Source organism: Juglans regia, chromosome 13 (assembly GCF_001411555.2).
Source record: "Juglans regia cultivar Chandler chromosome 13, Walnut 2.0, whole genome shotgun sequence".
In the NCBI taxonomy this organism is placed as follows: domain Eukaryota; kingdom Viridiplantae; phylum Streptophyta; class Magnoliopsida; order Fagales; family Juglandaceae; genus Juglans; species Juglans regia.
This window is the reverse complement of record NC_049913.1, coordinates 2,057,437-2,077,228: the sequence shown is the minus strand read 5'-3', so window position 1 is coordinate 2,077,228 and position 19,792 is coordinate 2,057,437. Positions and strand designations below refer to the sequence as shown.

General features: G+C 37.1%; 1 protein-coding gene across 1 annotated transcript; it reads left to right on the top strand.

Moving 5' to 3' along the window:
* Positions 1-12,113: 12,113 nt before the first annotated feature.
* LOC109019499 lies at positions 12,114-16,496 on the top strand. Its single transcript, XM_019001784.1, has 5 exons — positions 12,114-13,343; positions 13,414-14,803; positions 14,987-15,547; positions 15,772-15,965; positions 16,059-16,496. The coding sequence occupies exons 1-5, from the start codon at positions 12,114-12,116 to the stop codon at positions 16,494-16,496; spliced, it is 3,813 nt and encodes a 1,270-aa protein (XP_018857329.1).
* The last annotated feature ends 3,296 nt before the right edge of the window (positions 16,497-19,792 follow it).

Here is a 19,792-nt window from a genome sequence, read left to right as displayed (position 1 = left end):
TACAAAAGAAATTCAAATAACAGTCGGAAAAAAAAAAGGATCATCCGATCATATTGGTGGCACTCTTCTTTAACCGGAAAATGCACGAGTAGTGATTGAATTCACAATCATAGCATCCCTTTCTGATATATTTTATAACTCTATAGTGTACATGTTATTGACAATCACAGCCCTGCCGTGCCACTTGAGACTATTATTTTCGTTCCACTTAGACCATATATTATATGGTTTGACGAATATAGCCTATGTAGATAACACAATCTATTTAGGATTTTAACATAATTTGTGGCCCACAATTGTAGGCTCATTGTCTTGGCTAATTGATTTGATTCCTTAAATTATGTGGAAGGCCGACGGCTATATTTAATCATAGCTATTGCCCTAGAGAGAGATATATATATAGAGAGAGAGAGAACGGCTAGCAGCCGGAGGGGTGTGCAACTTTATTTTACACCCACTAATAATAATAAAACCCATAGGAATTCTACAAAATGAAAAATGAAGCCGCATGCTACTTTATTATATAACGTTCGCTCACGAGTTTTATTTCTCTACCCACAATTAATTAACTTAATTAATTCATCACTACATGCATGCATCGAGACGTGCTCGTCGGGTCATAACCATGCAGTAGTACGTGCTGTTCAATGCGACGTTCATAATTAGGACCACCCGAGTGCACGCCCGAGTTCGCAATCAACTTTAGTTTCCGTTCATGATCACTAGCATATATACTATTTCTGACTCACAGATCAGGTCCGACTCCCACCCTGGACGGGGGCGGCTAAGTACGTTGATTTTTAGGCCATACATGATCAAGTCATTGACATTATATATCTAATTAGTTAATTAATTCGTTGCTTGCATATTTACAACACGGTACTACTTAATTAATTGACCGCTAGTGTTAGCTAGGCCGGGCAGAGAATGTCGACTCTCTCTCTCTCTCTCTCTCTCTCTCTCTCTCTCTATATATATATATATATATATATTATAGACACACACGTTTATTACGGGATAAAAGGCCTATATAGTATATAGATCACTTCTGCCATGCAAGCTAGCTAGCTAGGCAACCTAAATCACCGGCGGATTCAAGAGAGCAGATCGAGTCAAATTAACCATTTTTCCTTCATGATCTAAAATAATTAACCCGTTCAAGTACTTATATACCCAAAATATGGTTAGTAATTGTTTTGTTGAGAAAACTTGATAATTTATATATATTTAGTTATTTTTTAAAAATAAAATATATATATAACCCCAATAAAAAATTAAATTCTTCTTAAATAAAAACTTAATTAAATTGTGGCCCCAAAAATTTTTATTATATAATAAAAAAAAAACTTAAAGCGTGTAATATTTGTCTATTTTCATTAGATCGGACGTACGTTCTTTTAACCTTTTTTTTTTTTTTTTTTTATTTTCTTGTAGTGATCCTAACTATATCTAACCAATCATGACACATGATATATAACAGCCCTGCCCTGCCACTTGAAACCATATTCTTTTGTTCCACTAATTAGACCATAAATATGTAAGGTTTGGTGAATACGCGGGGTAACACAAATTATATATGTAGGATTTTAACATAATTTATGGCCCTTAATTGTACGTACGTAGGTTCATTGTCTTGGATAATTTATTTAATCTACTTTTGAGAGAATATTGTAGGACAGAGATTTATATGTGTTTTGGTCAAACATAGAAAAAAAATTAGTTGGAGGGTTGTGATAATTTAATTCCTTAAATTATGTGGTAGGATCATGACTATATTAAATGTGCTACATATGGCCCAATGTATCCTGATCGAGAAGAAATATTCAATCTACAGCGTGCGTGATCACGGGCGTATTGGAAGGCGCTCGTTAACATGACGGTCATGAAATTCATTGGCACATAAAAATAAATAAATAAATAAATAAAATAAAATAAAAAGCAAGAAGTCTCCCGGCAAAAATATTGGAGAGAATTTATAATCCTCTTAATTAATTATAATCCGGAGATCCCAAGGGGCCGTAATTTGTGTCACCCTTAGTCGTTCTTTTCTAGACAATTTTCTTAAAAAGAATCTCATTTTGCAAAAGGAGTCCCTTCATTTGGATGTGTGCACCGCCATGATCATCTTTAGTTTTCTCCATTCTATTTAAAAGTACTTATCCGGAACTTTCCGCAAAGTGTTAATGCATGTCCAAGCTGGGGGAAGTTTGTAACTTGAAGTTGCTTAAAATGGTGACAATTGGCCGTAACTTATATAAAGTACGTAGTTAATAGAAAATTCATAATTTCTCCTTATATATATATAGCCACTAATGTAATGGTACACTTCTCATCCAGCCAGCGCCTAGGATTTTACCTTACCTTCGACACGAAATTTCAAACACGGGTTTGTCTAAATTTTCTTTCCTTCTTATTTGTCTTATGGGCTTAGCAATGGTTCCCCATTCTCTTGCCCAAAACTCACCACAAGACTACATGATCGATGCTCACAACGCTGCTCAAAAACAAGTTGGTGTCCAAAATATGACGTGTATTAAGGAAGAAGAGAAGGGCCAAATTAAATCTGTCAAGACAGATGCCCACATCACAGCAGCCACAGCAGATATCACGCATGCACAGCAGACAAGATGGAAGCACAGCAGAGACAAAACACTCGCAGAAACAGTGAATCTTCTAGAATTGTAAATATAGGGCAGTTGTCAAATAACCCTATGTAATTATGTTAGCAGCAATACTTGACTACATATAGATTGTAAATTGTCGAAAGGAGATATGAAAAACAGAGAATGAATTCATTACATTTTCTCCTGGGTATTGTATCAAACACTTGATATACATTCTGGAAACTTATTTCATTATGTTATCGAGAGCCTATTAAGACCAACGTCTTTTTTTCTTTTTCTTTTTTTACACAGCCATATGGCTTTTGATGAGTCTTCTCCTATCTCTACTACACAAAATCCATCTCCTAATCCCATCCCCACCATATTCAGCTCTACAAGTAATTTTGATCTTTGCTTCGTGACAGGTGAGGAATTAATTAGACTATTTCGATAATTTCATTTGTCAAAAATAATGAAAAGTGATCAGAATATTTCATATTTTATACTGAATTAATACTAGAAGCTGGTTCTTTTCCATCAATTTTATCCTATATCGGTCAATTATTTCGTTCTTTTTTTCCATGGCTCTCACGGCCGCTCGATCACTTGCAGAGCCCTTTTATCGTCCAGTGCATGTATTTTGAATTAATAGTACTATATATTGTAGTAAGTTCTCTGCACACAATCGGGCAAATTTAGTATAGACAACGTTCAATATCCCAAGATATCAATCAATTACTGGACTAATTATAGACAAAAAGGAGAGCGGATTAAAAAAAAAGAAATCCTTTTCAATCGACTTAAAATGCGGATGGCACATATTTAGATTTATATAGAACGATGCAAACGTGGGTTAAAAATGACACGCTCCCCATGTCCATCTAAATGAGAACCTTTAAAATTCCTGGAGTGAACATCATAGGATCATAACGAGGTAGCTGATCAAATGTCATGTTGCATATAGCACGAGTATATGGATAGAGGGGAAGTAAAAGCACAAGTATATGTTCCATATAGCTGAACTGTCATGTTGATCATGTTGCATACCTATGTTTTTCCGTCTCATTATCATTTTTTTCGTTCTATCTTTATTTTTCACCCTAACTACATTTTTCCTTCGTATATCCATTTTTCATGCTATTTTTATTTTTCTGTCATATCTATATTTTTTCATCCTGTCTACAATTACAAGTGTAGGTCGACAACCATGGTTTCGAAAGTGCTAGAGCTCAAGGTGAGCAAGGCGCTCTAAACAATGACCTCGCCCCCAATCAAATACATGAAGGCTGGTAGGGGTCATGTGCATCTGGATCCGGATCCGGATATCCGGCCCCAACCAGATCCGGATTTTAAAAATCGGGTGGTTATCCGCCCGGATTAATCCGGATTTAATCCGGGCGGATAACCAAGTTAAATCCGGATATCCGAATTATAACCGGATTTAATCCGGGTTATAACCGGATTTTTTTTTTTTAAGACAAACTTTTAAAACAAATTTATAGCAGATTTTTTTAAAAAAAATTCTGATACCATGCTTAAATTGTCCATATTTTTTTTAAAAAAATAATTTAAACACTTTCTAAAGTTAATTTATAAAAAAGAAAATTAAATAAATAAATAAATAAAAATACAAAATAAATAATATTGTTGTTACATCACAATGCAAAACATAAATTTATAAAGAACAAAATAAATAATAATACATCACAACTAATTAAACCAATACATAACAATGCAAAATAAATAACATTATTCAATATTTTCTGATTATGCATCCCAGCTTTAATGATTCATTTTCTGGAATAGTTTCTGCAGCTTGATTTACGTGTGTTGATATCTTGGACAAACTGTATTTCACCATATTTCTGATACTATGGTTCCTCCACTTTGGCCATCCCAATCCTGAGACCATAAGTTTCACCATACAATGCGTTTATCAAGCAGTATTTAAGGTTAAAATTTGCTACGAGTGCAAAAGAAAAAGGCCAACTACATGTACAGGTGATCATAGCGATTGAATGAGAGAAGTCTTTTGTTCACCAGGTATCTGCTCTCAAGGAATGCCAGGCTCATGAAACAGTTTTTACCCAAAACAAGGGCAAGAGTCGGGTTCTAAGGTTTGGTTATAGGATTCTAGTAAACTAGGTACAGCTTCTACTTTCAATTGTCAAGTAAGCTAAATGGGAGCAAACGTTTCTCATTTTATAAAAAGGTGTAATATTTAACAAGATTTGTCTGCAGCACTTAACAAAGTGGTATGCTGCATTAAAGGTTGTCTTTGATCAGTTTTAAAATCCATTTTGTGCATACTGAGTTCATGCCTCAAGAAATAGTTTTGCAATGTTGCTTGCTCTGCTTAATAAAGCCAACTTGAAAATGAAGCTAAAACTACTAAAGTGAGAACATCCAATCCCAAAATCAGTACTGACTTGACAATACCTTAAACATAATGACACTGGCTAGGATTGCAAGTGTTGTGAACATCACGTAGTGTATGGGGGAGACAACGGCTGTGTTAAATGTGTCAAGCGCCTAAAACATTAGAGTAAAGTTGTTAGAGCAGATATTTTAGACTAAAATTTACAACTTTGTAGGCATCAAAAAACATCCAGAAACTCTTGAATTTTGACATATTTCCTTTTACATGCGCCATTATCCTGACATATTTCAGAAATGCATTATCAATTACTCACGAGGAAACCGTCTGTATGATCTAGAAGTACCATTATCAATTAATTTTCTTCACATTTTACACTTTTTCAAAACACAAAATCAATGTAGTCATGTAAACAAATCAAAACGTTCGACCTTTTAAAATCCTAATTCCCAAAGATTACGCCCTCTAACATCATTTATCATTATCCAACAGCCAAAACAGTGAGGAAATCCAATACAAAATTATAGGGGAAAGCTCGCCGCCAACCCCTCCCCCCAAAAAATCAATAATCTTCATCATTGGAGAATGAAGAAAATTGAACTAGACAAATGAGAATGGGCTCAGCAAGTTAGTAAATGAGTATAGACTTCTGAGTGGATTCTCCACAATTCCACCTAAAAAAACAACCTTTTCAAGAAAACTCACAGAGCTAATTACCTCCACACGCGTGTTTGTTTCTCTGGCACATCCAATAATATATACAATGATATACAGTAATACACAATCCATATATATTTTTGTAACATGACAATACATTCTCAAAACTTTCCATACAAAATACAAGTAACTTATTTACATAACACTTCTACAGATGATAAATATTTTTAACACTGAGTTTGTCTACCTTTCTTCTTCATACTCTCCTTTTTAAGCAGTTAAGAAATGTTCAACATATCAACGTTACTCTCTTGAAATTTCTTTGAACCTATCTCTCTTAAAAGAAGTCAATTAACAGAATGCACTAAAGATAAATACATGACCAACACAAGCCAGGTTAACATATCATTATTAACTCCGCCCCAAAAGAACTAATGGCATAACATATATTTATATATATATATTTATATATTCATATATTCATATTCTCACATAGATAAATGCATAAAAAGAAACTACATAAGCGAGGAGACTTGTGAACCACCAATAGAGCAATGATCATGTATATCTGTCGTCATCTAAATATACCTCATAAATTGTATCAATCCAAACTGATAATGATCTGGTCGAATTGGTGGACCTGGAACCATGCCACTTAAAACTGGGTGTCCAATTTACTTAAAAATCAACTACTAATTGCTATTGCCTTTTTTTACCTCCATCAGGATCCTCCCTTCTTTTTTATTAACTATAATAACTAAAGCAATGCCCAATGCTAAAATATCATACTATCTGAAACACCCAAAAATACAATAAAACCCTAAAACACAAAAATTTCAAAAATTTCAAAACACCCAAAAATACAATAAAACTCTAAAACACAAAAATTCCAAAACACCCATCGTTTGCAAAAAAAAAAAACCAACACTCAATCAAAAATCCCGAAACACATCATTTACAGAAACTAACGAAATAGTGAAAGAGAGATGACCATACCGTACAGAAACTAACAGAGTAGATAATGGCTTGAGAAAAATACCTTACGAGCTTAGACTTCAGAAATGTTGGATGGTAGCCTCCGCGTCTCTCTCCCAAATGCGCAAACTGCAAAGGACTTCGAAAGACGAAGGGATTTAGCAGAAAAGATGTATGCGTCAAAGAGAGAAGGCAGAATGGATTCGGAAAGGAGAAGATAATGGATTCAGAAAGGAGAAGACGCCTGCGTCGAAGAGAGTAGGCAGAAGTGATTTGGAAAGGGGAAAGGCAGAAGGGATTCGAAGAATCGAAAGTTAGGGATTTTGCAATTTTGCAGTGTAGCGTGGGGCGGTTTTTTTTTTTTAACTAACCCGGTTACGGATAACCGGATCACAGAACCGGATCCGGATTCTTCTCACCCGCCCAGATATACCCAGATTTTTGGGTTCCGAACTGGACCGAAAAAAAAAACCCAGTCCGGATGCACACCCTTAAAGGCTGGTAATCTTGGTGGGAAGCATAGTGTTCGCTACTTCGGCGAGAACCATGAACTTACTTTGCTCGCCTCGGGGTTCATGCACCAATGAAATTGACCACATCACGCACACAGTACTCTTTGTCAGTTCTTCACGTACAGTCGAGATATGCAAGCGGGGGAGTCTCCGCCACGTCAGCCTGCTACATAAAAAAATAAAAAAGATAGAGACGAAAATATATGCTGTAGTGGGAAATAGAAATGCAAAATGGAGACGAAAACAGTGCACGAGCTCTTTGAACTGGAAAAGGTGATCTTCGTGGGTGAGAGTCTTCGTCTTTAAGAGAGCATTTTGGTCTTCGTGGCTCTCGTCTGCGTGGGTGCTAGTTTCGTGGGTTGTGGTCTTCGTCTTCGTGTGGGTTTGGTCTTCGTGGCTCTCATCTGCGTGGGTTCCAGTTTCGGTAGGTTCTGGTTTCATTGGTGGTCTTCGTCTTCGTGGGTAGATGAGCTGCTGAGAGTAGAGTTCCTCGTAGATCTGTGGGTAAGAGCTTCATGTGGGTCGTCTTCGTGTGAGCTTCATCAGACATTGGTAGCTTCACCACATTTTCTTCTTTGATTAAGATTTTTGTTGTTCTTTGTAGTTACTGAACTAGAAGCAGGCTAAATGTAAGATTTTTGTTGTTCTTTGCTTGTAAGGAAAATATACAAAAAGATAAAAAATGCAGGACATTTTCTAAATCACATTTTCTTCTTTGATTAAGATTTTTGTTGTTCTTTGTGGTTATTGAACTTCAAGGAAGCTAAATGTAAGATTTTTGCTATTATTTGCTTGTGAGGAAAATATACAAATAGTAAAAAAAAAATGTAGGACATGGGATAAAATCACATTTCAATCTTTGATACAGATTTTTGTTGTTCTTTGTGGTTACTGAACTTCAAGCAAACTCAATGTAAGATTTTTGTTGTGAGGAAAATATACAAAAAGTAAACAAAAATGCAGGACATGGGATACGTATCAAAAAAATAAATGCAGGACATGGGATAAAATCACATTTTCTTCTTTGATATAGATTTTTGCTGTTCTTTGTGGTTACTGAACTTCAAGCAAGCTAAATGTAAGATTTTTGTTGTTCTTTGCTTGTGAGTAAAATATACAAAAAGATAAAAAAAAAATATATATATATATAGGACATTTTCTAAATCACGTTTTCTAAATCGTTTTCTAAATCACATTTTCTTTAGGATGTAGTTTAAGACAATATATCCAGGCATTTTGGCAATGGTCACCAGATTCGCATGGTGAATGTAATCTGCAGGCAAAATTGGAGCAAAAGAGCAGTAATGTTAGCATCCTATAAAAATAATTAATTTAAAAAAATTCAAAAAATAATGTAAGAGTTGCTAAGTTTTTGTTAAATATTTAGGATGAGCAAATAATGCGAAAACAACTTGTTTTGCAATGATTGAACAACTGTTCTTATCGATATTAATTTTTTTGGTAGGTTTATTTAACAACTGTTGTTATCGATGTTAATTTTTTAGTGCGTTTATTGAATAACTTTTCTTCTATAGGACATGGGAAAAAGGGAAGAACGCCATGTAGGGAAACTGAAGCGCATGTACCTCCTCTAGAGTTGATGAAGAAAGTAAAGAGGATAGACCATGATGGATTTGTGTTGAATTTTAAAGAATTTGGATTGAATGTATTTGATGTACTTCTTGTTGGATTGATGGTTTTGTGTTGAAGAGTACTTTCGGGATTGAAAATATTTTGTGTTGAGTTTTCATGATGTATTTGTGTTGAATTTTAAACATTTCAGGATGGATTTTTGTTGAATTTTTAAGATTTAAGATTGAATGTATTGATGTACAATACTGTTGGATTTGTGTATTGGCACTAGCAGGCATGTGTTGTATTATTTAGGAACGTATGGGCACAATCGGACACTTGGATGCAACTTTTATGTATGGATATTATCGATGGATTTGTGTATGCAATTTCTGGTGTGGTATGGTATAGTATGACAATTTCTGGTATGGTATGGAAATTATATTAGGCAATGAAGATATTTTTTTATCATTGCATTATTGAGAATGCTATGGAAAATATACTTAATCCAATACATTATCACAACCGGTGCAAGTTTCAAATTTCAAATACTTAGATTGAATATCACTATTCACAATTTTTTTTCAACAATTTACTATTAAATGTCAACATTTGTAAACTATCAGTGGTCAAACTTCTTTCGTTTGTTCAACATATAAAAACGGTAGAATATCAACTTGAATTATATCAAATTGGAAAACCAAGTTTATACAAAACTACCAATGGTCAAACTTGAACCAACATATATTGGAAAACCAACATCTTACAAAACTTCCAGTGCTCAAACTTGAACCAACATAATACAAAATTGCCAGAGACCGAAATATATCAAATTGGAAAACCAACATATATCAAACAACTATTTTAAATAACTTTCAACACTTAAACTACATGTTCAGACTAAGCAGTTACATGACTGAGCACAATAACAAAAAACAACAACTGTAAAAGCCCAAAACACCTGGAGTAGTGTGTGCGTGAACGCCTTATTTCAGCTTATTGCCGAAAAAACACCAACTCTTTCTTTAGAATCTCCTCATTTCTACTTGAAATACTTGCAATATGGTAATCCCTGATCATTTTATACATAAGGGTTAATGTTAGATGTATAGCAAAGGGTTGACCCAAAGTACGTATAGCAAAGGATGAAGAAGACAGTGATGATGACAACATTCTAGTATGAACCAGAATCACAATGGAAAGACACGTATGAAAAGACACATATTCAACAAAAATATCATAACCTCAATATGGAAAATTAATTCCTAGTGAAACATATCAGACCATAACTCATAATAATTTCTAAAAAGGATTTTAAAATTATTAGAAAAATTAGAAACTAGTGGTGAGACTTTCCATGATGGTAATTATACCTAACTGGTATAAGGAGTAAAAGCTAAACATTGAGCTTAAGATGCATTCCAACAAATGGCAAGCTGAAACACTCTCCTCACTGGTGTTCGCTTATTTTTCAAATCACATCAACATTGCCTATGGTTTTAAGATGATATGCAGTTGTGATACCAAGCTCTACTTAAAAAATTTCTTGTTTAAGTTTGATATAAAGGTCTTTAAGCCCTATTAGTGATATCAGACTTTTTGGTTTTTTTTTTTTTATAAGTATTAGTGATATCAGACTTCTTCCAGATAATGATCTAGAATTGTAAAATCTTCAAAACTCCTAAACAGCTTGTTGATTATCAGTGCCAATATAAAGTTATAAACCTCTTACCACAAGCCTAACCAACCCAGTAATTAAGGCTCAACAAACTCTAAATACAAATGATGAAATAGGGGCTTTGGATCATTCTATTTGATTAATGAATAAGCCCAAAAAGGCTTCTAACTGAGCAATCTCAAGTTCCTTTGCCTTGAGGTAACCTTCAACCATCCCAATATGGACTCTCCTGGATTCTAGTCCAGTTATTAGACTCCAAAAAGACGCACAACTGAGAAGAAACAATAAGATACTATAATTTACACAAAGATAAGTGCCAAGAGTTTGGGAACGAAATAAATAAAGAAGAATTTTGTGTCTCTCAAGTTTGAACAAGGCATATCCAAAACCAAAATCTTAATTGACAAACACAGAAACCAGATGAGTAATTCCACAGATTTCGTTGAACAGTGCTAAGCCAGAAGGGCCAAGGGCAAAGCTACTTTGTACCTCCCAGTCTAGGCTCAAAATCTGTAATATGGAAAACAAAAATTAATATACACAAGAACTTGAATGAATACTTCAATAATGTCCTGCTCATGTAATAAAAAACAAAAACAAATTACATCATAGTCGAAGAAATGCTACTACCTAACAATTACCAAACAAAGAAATGCTATGACCTAAAAATTACCAAACAAAGAAATGCAAGATATATGAAAAATCATACTTTTCACTTTGAAGAAATGCTTGCCTTCGATTACCAGAGTCCTTGATCACTTTCTTCTAGGGTTAGGGTTTGAGGGAAAGAGGTTTCGAAGGTGGCTCAGGATGGATTGTTTCAGACTTTCATCCCGACACTAAGGGAGGGAGGGTGGCAACTTCCAACTACAGAGACTTCGAGGGAGACCGGCTTTAATGGAAGGAAATGAAAATGCAGAGAGGGAGGGAGGGAGGGGGTGATGCAAATAGAGAGCAAGGCTCCCAGGTGAACATTACTCCTTAAATTGTGGGAGACGAGGACGTAGTCAGTTACTAGAATCTTTAGCCATTCTTATCTTTTTATTTCAAACTTTTGTTGCTAAGTTGTTTAATTCTTTCTTATTTTATTCCCGCAAAACTCGGATTGCTATATCGGCAATACCTTCCTAGTTTATTTCCTGATCTTTAGCACTTGTAATCCTTTAAATATGGGAACTGAAAAAAGAAAGGCAGTTGCCAAATTTTTCTTAGATGATTTTTGAATTTTCAAATGAAGAGATTTCATTAACAGAGAGACTCTATTTGTAATTTTCTCCCCTTGGACGTCAACATGAGGTTGGCTCTTAAGGTTTGCACCATTTTTGGCATTAGAGAAAGGTTTCTTTCCTCAAGGAACTCAGTGTTTCATGCCTGTAACTCGTAGTGGTAATTCTTACAATATGTTGAATAACCAAAATCCAAACATTGATCAACCCCAGCTACAAGCGCAGATCACCCAACTCAAATCTGTTCTGGAACAGATCAATCAAAGGTTGGATACGATGGAGGAACGTCGAACTCAAGATGAGTTTGGACCTCACAATAGGAGAGGGCGCAGACCTCCTCCGAAAGATGAAGTAGACGGCAATGAAGGGAACAAAGACGATGAAGAATACGGGGAGAGGAACAGAGGATTTGGTGGTCACGATGTTCATTTTGGGCGGAATGGCCGTGAATTTCCCAGGGGATGAGGAGGACGTGGCTTCGACCGTCACTCTCTTGATGAACTAGCCAAAGGAATGAAGGTAGATGTCCCATATTTTTTTGGGAAGCTGGATCCCAATGCTTTTGAAGATTGGTTGACGGCAATTGAGGATTATTTTGATTGGTTCTCTGTGTCCAAGGATAGAAAAGTCCGTTATGTCCGTATGAAATTAAAAGGCCATGCACGAGCTTGGTGGGGTAGCATGGAAGAGCAACTACGTCGTACTCAACGTGCGCCAGTGTCTAATTGGGAAGAAATGAAGGAGCGGCTGAAAGAGAAATATCTTCCTATTGACTATGAGCAAGTCATGTTTGAAGAGATGCTGCAACTGAGGCAAGAAACATTGACTGTCAACCAATATACAGATCGTTTCCATGAACTGACCATACGTAGCAAGGTGGTGGAAAACGAGCAACAAACTCTTGCTCGTTACCTCACGGGCTTGTGTAATGATCTGCGGAAAGAGATGCTGATAGCACGACTCCTAAATGTTGATGAAGCTTATCAATTGGCTTTACGAGTTGAAAAGCAACTGGGCTTCTTCAATGGTAGACGCATGTCATCTACGAATCCCAGGCAGGAACGCGCACCAAGACAACAATTCCAGAAACCACCTCTGCCTACTAACCAAGGCAGACTCGCCGTGGTGGGTGACCAAAGAGGAAAGGCCAAACTTACGGGCGATGGACCACAATGCTATAAGTGCAAGGGGTTTGGACATTTTGCTGTGGTATGTCCTACGAAGGAAAAGAAATTGGCCTTTGTGTGTGGAAAAGAACTTAGTATGGTTGATGCAAAGGAGGAAGTTGAAGAAGAAGAATATGAAGAAAGTGATGGGGAAGATGTAGAACACTTGGAAGCAACTGATCTGCCCAGTTGTGTCATTCACCGAGTGTTGACTGGCACCAAGAAGAAGTTCCATGGTAGTGGTTCTGATTGGAGGCGCACCAATATTTTCCATACTCGTATGGAGCATAGTGGTCGTGCGTTAAATGTTATCATTGACAATGAGAGTGGAATGAATGTAATCTCTAATGATGCAGTGGAGCAGTTGGGTTTGATAGTTCAAAAACACCCCACCCCGTATCGAGTAAGCTGGGTTAATGAAGATAACCCCATCTTGGTAAAGCATTGTTGCTTGGTGAAATTTGCACTGGGAAGAAACTATACGGATGAGGCCTGGTGTGATGTGGTCCCTATGACTGTTTGTCATTTATTATTGGGTCGACCTTGGCTTTATGACAGAAAGGTGTTGTATGATGGGGTATGATGGGTATACCAATTCTTACTCTTTTCAATTTAATGGCAAGAAATTCGTTTTAGACCCTTTGCAGATTTCTGAGTTTGAGACACAACCGAAACAAACAAAAAAAGAAGAGGATGTTCCAGTGCTAACCATTCGGCAGTTTACTCAAGCTCTAAAAGGAGAACAATTAGTGTTGTTGGTAGTAACCCGAGAGGCTAAACAAGGTGATGGTATTATCCCCACTGAATTTACAAAGATGCTAGGGAAGTTCCATGACATCATGCCAGATGAAATGCCGAGACAACTACCACCATTGCGAGAGGTGCAACATGCCATTGATCTACTTCCAAGTTCTTCCTTGCCCAATCTACCACACTATCGTATGAGTCCCACAGAAAATGAGGAACTAAATCGACAAATTCAACAATTACTTGACAGTGGATTCATCCGAGAAAGTCTTAGCCCGTACGTTGTACCAGTTCTACTAACACCCAAGAAAGATAATACTTGGAGGATGTGCGTTGATAGCCACGCGATCAACAAAATAACGGTGAAGTACCGATTTCCTATTCCCCGACTGGATGACATGTTAGATTTATTGAGTGGGGCATCCATCTTTACAAAAATTGATCTGCGTAGCAGGTATCATCAAATTCGAATCCGTCCCGGAGATGAGTGGAAGACGGCTTTCAAAACAAAAGATGGCTTATTTGAGTGGTTGGTCATGCCTTTCGGACTAACCAACGTGCCAAGCACATTTATGCGTGTCATGACGCAAGCACTCAAACCTTTCTTAGGCAAATTCGTAGTTGTCTATTTCGATGACATCTTGATTTTTAGCCATTGTTTGCAGGATCATTTAGACCACGTGCAGCAAGTTCTGGAGACATTAAAAAGAGAACAGCCTTTTGTAAACCGTGGCAAGTGTTCTTTTATGAAGAAGCAGGTGAATTTCTTGGGGTTTATTATTTTAGACCAAGGGGTGGAAGCCGATCCTGCCAAGGTTCAAGCAATTAAAAGTTGGCCTGCTCCTTGTAACTTTTTTGAGGTGCATAGCTTTCATGGGCTGGCAACATTCTACCGACGTTTTATACGAAACTTCAGCACCATCATGGCCCCCATCACCGAGTGTTTGAAGTCAAAAAAATTTTTGTGGACTGCTTCTGCCAATAACTCCTTCAATGAGATCAAAACGAAAATGGGAGAAGCTCCCGTTTTGAAGCTCCCAGATTTTTCCAAAATATTCAAAGTTGCATGTGTCGCATCGCATGTAGGTGTGGGTGGAGTACTCAGTCAAGAAGGACATCTTATCGCCTTCTATAGTGAAAAACTCAATGAGGCCCATCAGCGTTATTCGGCGTATGATATGGAATTTTATGCTTTGATTCAAACTCTCAAACATTGGCGTCCTTATTTGATTCATAGAGAATTCGTTCTCTATACGGATCACGATTCGTTAAAACACTTAAATGCTCAAAGTAAGTTGAATGCACGGCATGCTCGGTGGATGGATTTTCTATGACAATTTGACTTCGTTATCAAGCATAAGTCTGAAACTGAAAATAAAGTAGCCAACGCCTTAAGCAGGCGACCCCATTTGCTGGTTATATCGTCGGTTAACGCCTTAGAATTCGACAGTCTGAAGTAGCAATATTCTACAGATGCAGATTTTGTCGTTATTTGGCACCAGCTCACGGAAAATGCGAAGGCAACTAATAATGAATTCTCAGTCAAAGATGGTTTTCTGTTCCACGGCAATCGACTATGTATTCCATGCGGTTCTTTCAGAGAATTTATTATTTCAGAACTTCATGGAGGGGGCTTAGCAGGGCATCTCGGTGTTGATAAAACATTTGCCCTAGTCTATGACAGGTTTTTCTGGCCTCGACTAGGAAGGGACGTGCATAAAATTGTGGCTCGATGTCGGGTTTGTCAAGTAAATAAAGGGATCAAGCAGCAAGCAGGTCTCTATACCTCCCTTCCCATTCCAGATAGGCCTTGGCAGCACCTTAGTATGGACTTTGTGCTTGGATTACCCAAGACACTACGGCAGCATGATTCCATAATGGTGGTGGTGGATCGCTTTTCAAAGATGGCTCATTTCATCCCTTGTCACAAGACTTACGATGCATCCAAAACAGCGGCACTATTTTTCCAAGAAGTAGTTCGGCTACATGGTGTACCAACTACCATAGTGTCTGATCGGGATGTTAAGTTCATGAGTTATTTTTGGAAAACTTTGTGGGCAAAGATGGGGACAAAACTACTATTTTCCAGTGCATTCCATCCTCAAACCGACGGCCAAACCGAAGTGACCAACCGGAGTTTGGGAAATTTATTAAGGTGCTTAGTAGCAGATCATACAGCAAGCTGGGACTTCGTGTTACCACAAGTTGAGTTTGCTTTCAATAACTCTGTTAATCGCTCTACTGGTTGCACACCCCAGTGGTATATGGTTTTCGCCCCAACACCCCAATGGACCTCCACTCTTTAACTTTGCCTTCTAGACCCAGTGAAGCAGCGTTGGATTTCTCTAGTTACATGAAGGATATACATGACGAAGTCAAGAGATGTCTGACTCTTAGCACGGAAGCATATTCTACCTTTGCGAATACCAGGCAGAAGGACAGACAATTTCAGGTTGGCGACATGGTTCTTATACGATTAAAACCTGAACGTTTTCCTCTTGGGAGTTTCAACAAGCTACATGCTCGTCGGGCATGACCATTTAAGGTGATTAAGAAGTTAGGTCCTAACGCCTACGTAATTGAATTACCCGCTGACTACGGAATCAGTCATGTTTTCAACATTGAAGACCTCACGCAATTTCATGATTCAGAGGAACCAGTGCCAGCAGCCTCGGATCTATTTAACCAACAAGATGCGGTTATTCGTGTTCCAACGCATATAGCCCCAAAAGATGAAATTGCGTCGATACTCGATCACCAGTTTGTTACTACGCGGTGCGGAGGGTATTACAAATTTTTAGTGCGATGGAAAAATCATCCCCAGTCTGATTCCGTTTGGCTACAAGCTTCGGAACTCAATCGACTTCACCCAGATTTATTTACTACCTATGTACTTCAAAACTTGCCGGAGTCAAGTTCTTCTGAGTGGCCGGCAATTGATGCAAATAGAGAGCAAGGCTCCCAGGCGAACATTACTCCTTAAATTGTGGGAGATGAGGACGTAGTCAGTTACTAGAATCTTTAGCCATTCTTATCTTTTTATTTCAAACTTTTGTTGCTAAGTTGTTTAATTCTTTCTTATTTTATTCCCGCAAAACTCGGATTGCTATATCGGCAATACCTTCCTAGTTTATTTCCTGATCTTTAGCACTTGTAATCCTTTAAATATGGGAACTGAAAAAAGAAAGGCAGTTGCCAAATTTTTCTTAGATGATTTTTGAATTTTCAAATGAAGAGATTTCATTAACAGAGAGACTCTGTTTGTAATTTTCTCCCCTTGGACGTCAACATGAGGTTGGCTCTTAAGGTTTGCACCAAGGGGACATCGGCTTCGAGGGAGTATTCGAAATGAAAATGACAAATAAGAGGTTGAAATGTTAAGAGAACAGGGAATAAATGTACTGGTTTGAGCTGAATTATTTCCTCTGCTATTTTCTAAATATTTTCTGCTTTGCTTATGTTTGGGCTCAATTATCTAGCTATTGACTAACTTTAATCATGAGCATATGAGGGGATTCAATGGTGGAGTCTTATGTAAGAAGAAATGAAGAAATTGTGAGGAGACCATAAGCAAACAGGAAGAGAATTCACAGTAGATTATCTACACTGAGTTGTGTAGATTGATAGGAATTTCCCTATTAGGAATACCAAATGACCTTAAAATCTCAATATGTGACATTAGATAAACCTTTATAGAAACCACGTAAAAGGGTGGGGTATAGTAGAATCATAGCCTCTTGGGGGATAGTAAATTTACTGTTGTGAAAAGGTTTCATTATAATTGCTCTGGTATTTTTATAACAATACACAGTAGTGAAGTTTATTTTGTAGTAACGGTTTTGTTTTTTTCTTTTTTTGTGTATCATTGCCAAATATTGGAGTTGGAGATATCAAAATATCAAATATGCAGAAATTTTGAGATTTTAAGGGCATTGTTGCAGTCATGTTGAAGCTTGTTCTACCCACCCCTCATGCCCCAAATGCAGATTGAAATAGCTGAGTAGATATAATTTCCGCTGCAGACCAATTGACAAATATTGAATGAATGTGCACATTTTCAGATAATATTGTTTAGAAGATATTTAGTAGTTGCGTTGTAGGTTTTGGATGCATATTGGTACACCCTAGTGTAGCCCATAATTACATTAATGTGAATTCTATATAACTGACTTTGAATGAATGAATGTATTAGTTTATGAGCTAAAAATGTTTCCTATTTCTGTGGTGTTTATTATTTTTTTAATACATATATTTAGTATCTTATTTCAGGTAAGATACTAAATATATATTCTTCTGGCTGATCTCAATTTAATAAGAAGTTACAATATGTGTTACTAAGATTAATTATATAAGTGTGACAACGAACCCCAGCCAAAACGGCGAATGGAAAAAAAAAATGAACCAAAGCATATTTGCGGCGAATTCAAACTCGTTGTAATCAAACATAAACATTGATGTAATAAACTATTAGCGGTGCTACTATATCGCCGAAAATAATCACCTTGCGGCGATTTATATGCGCTGCAAATATACAGGTCTTCCGTCAAGTACTATTGCATCTACTTGAGAAATCGTCGTGACAATTATTTGCGGCGATAACATTCTTTGCGGTGACTATTCATCTGTAGGTATAGCTGATTACGCGACGAAAACTGAAATCGCCGTGATAAGCATCTTAACATTTGCAGCGACCATTATCGCCGTGAATTATATTTTAGCGACGATATCACAATATCGCTGGGAGAAGCAAAAAGTTTTCTACGGCTATATTCAGAATTATTTACCACGATATATGTCGTTGCTTTTAATTTTTCCCAACGATATTGGACCAAATAGAAACACTCTTTTGCGGCGTGTCATGTCATTATTTGGGGCGAATGAAACGCGCCGGTAAAAATGGATTTCCTAGCGAGTTTTGGCTTTCGTTGTGATGTATTAGAAAAGGTATCTTTATTTCGTCAAACAGGCAGCGATCTAAAAATCGCCGAAAGTAATCACCTTCATCGATTAGTGTATATATACGCGGCGATTTTGAGCGCCACAAAAACCAGCATTTCTTGTAGTGGGAGGGAAATGGAAATAGCTTAAAACGGTGTATTTTTATTTTATTATGACACATCAACGACGCTTACATTAGGCGGCTGAGTCTAGAGTTTTTCTTGTTGGTTTTTCCGAGTTGTTGCAGGCCTCCTAGGCATCGGGTAGTCTTTGTTTGTTTCTCTCGGGATTAGAGCACTGAATCAAACTGTTCCTCTATGCTTAACATGCTCAGGAGTCGAGTTCCAACGTGATCCGACCAATTTCATTGGGGGTCTGATACTTTTGGTGATTGGGGATGGGCTTTTCATGACGAGGAGCTCCCACGTGATTTGATCAAGTTGTTTAACTCTAACCGAGAGCACGAGCTCCAGCATGGGTTTAACCCAACTAATCCGGCCGAGGATTCGAGCACTAATGGAATTGACCGGATCACACGGGAGCTCGGCTTCCGAGCATGGTCGCCACAAGCTTAAGTGCGGGTGGGACCAGCTTGCCCAAGTTTCAGGCACCGATTAAATTGATTAGATCGCCCGTATGCTCGGCTCCTAAGCATGATCGTCGCAATAAGTGCTCGTCCTGCCCTTGTGCTCGCCCTGATTATGGGAACAAATGTAAGTGCTCAAAACGTCTACAGGCTGATCAACGATAGACAAAGGATGCACATAAGAAATGGACATGCTCAATTAATGAAAAGAGAAAATGTTGATAGTAAAGAAGAGGCATGACACAAGAGTACCACACTATAAGAAAACTGCTTATTTGTGACCATTTAATTCTAACGAAATGACTATTTACAGTCAAAATGAGTCTGTTTTAATCATAAATTACCTTTTCGCCGCAATTAAATAGTCACAAAAGTCCATTTTTCTTATAGTGCCAATGCTTAAAATTAACAAAATGCCACTTATTTATCAAAATTTATAACTACTTAGATAATCAGCATGAAGGATATTTTAGTCTGCACAAGTAAAAAAAAAAAAATTACTAATTTTGAGGCCAGAGTACTACTCACTCTTTTATAATCCAAATCTAACCAATTATAAAAGTCCATTGCATTAGAAATTGAATGTCTGGCTGGCCATCTGTAGTCTTAGGTTGGCGTGGACTCATTATTGCCATAAATTTAAAGGCTCAAGATAGGCATCCATCTAGACTTCACTCATTAAAGTCGGGTTTGCATTTACTTGGATCTTAATATTCAAAATAATAAATTAAAAAGCTTTTTTATATGATTATGTT

Excerpts from the sequence above, each read along its gene's own strand:
- LOC109019499 (XM_019001784.1), top strand. The coding sequence starts at position 12,114 with ATGAAGGTAGATGTCCCATATTTTTTTGGGAAGCTGGATCCCAATGCT. Across the intron at positions 15,548-15,771 it reads TCGGGATGTTAAGTTCATGA|TGGTATATGGTTTTCGCCCC; the intron begins GTTATTTTTGGA and ends TGCACACCCCAG. Across the intron at positions 15,966-16,058 it reads AGAAGGACAGACAATTTCAG|GTGATTAAGAAGTTAGGTCC; the intron begins GTTGGCGACATG and ends TGACCATTTAAG.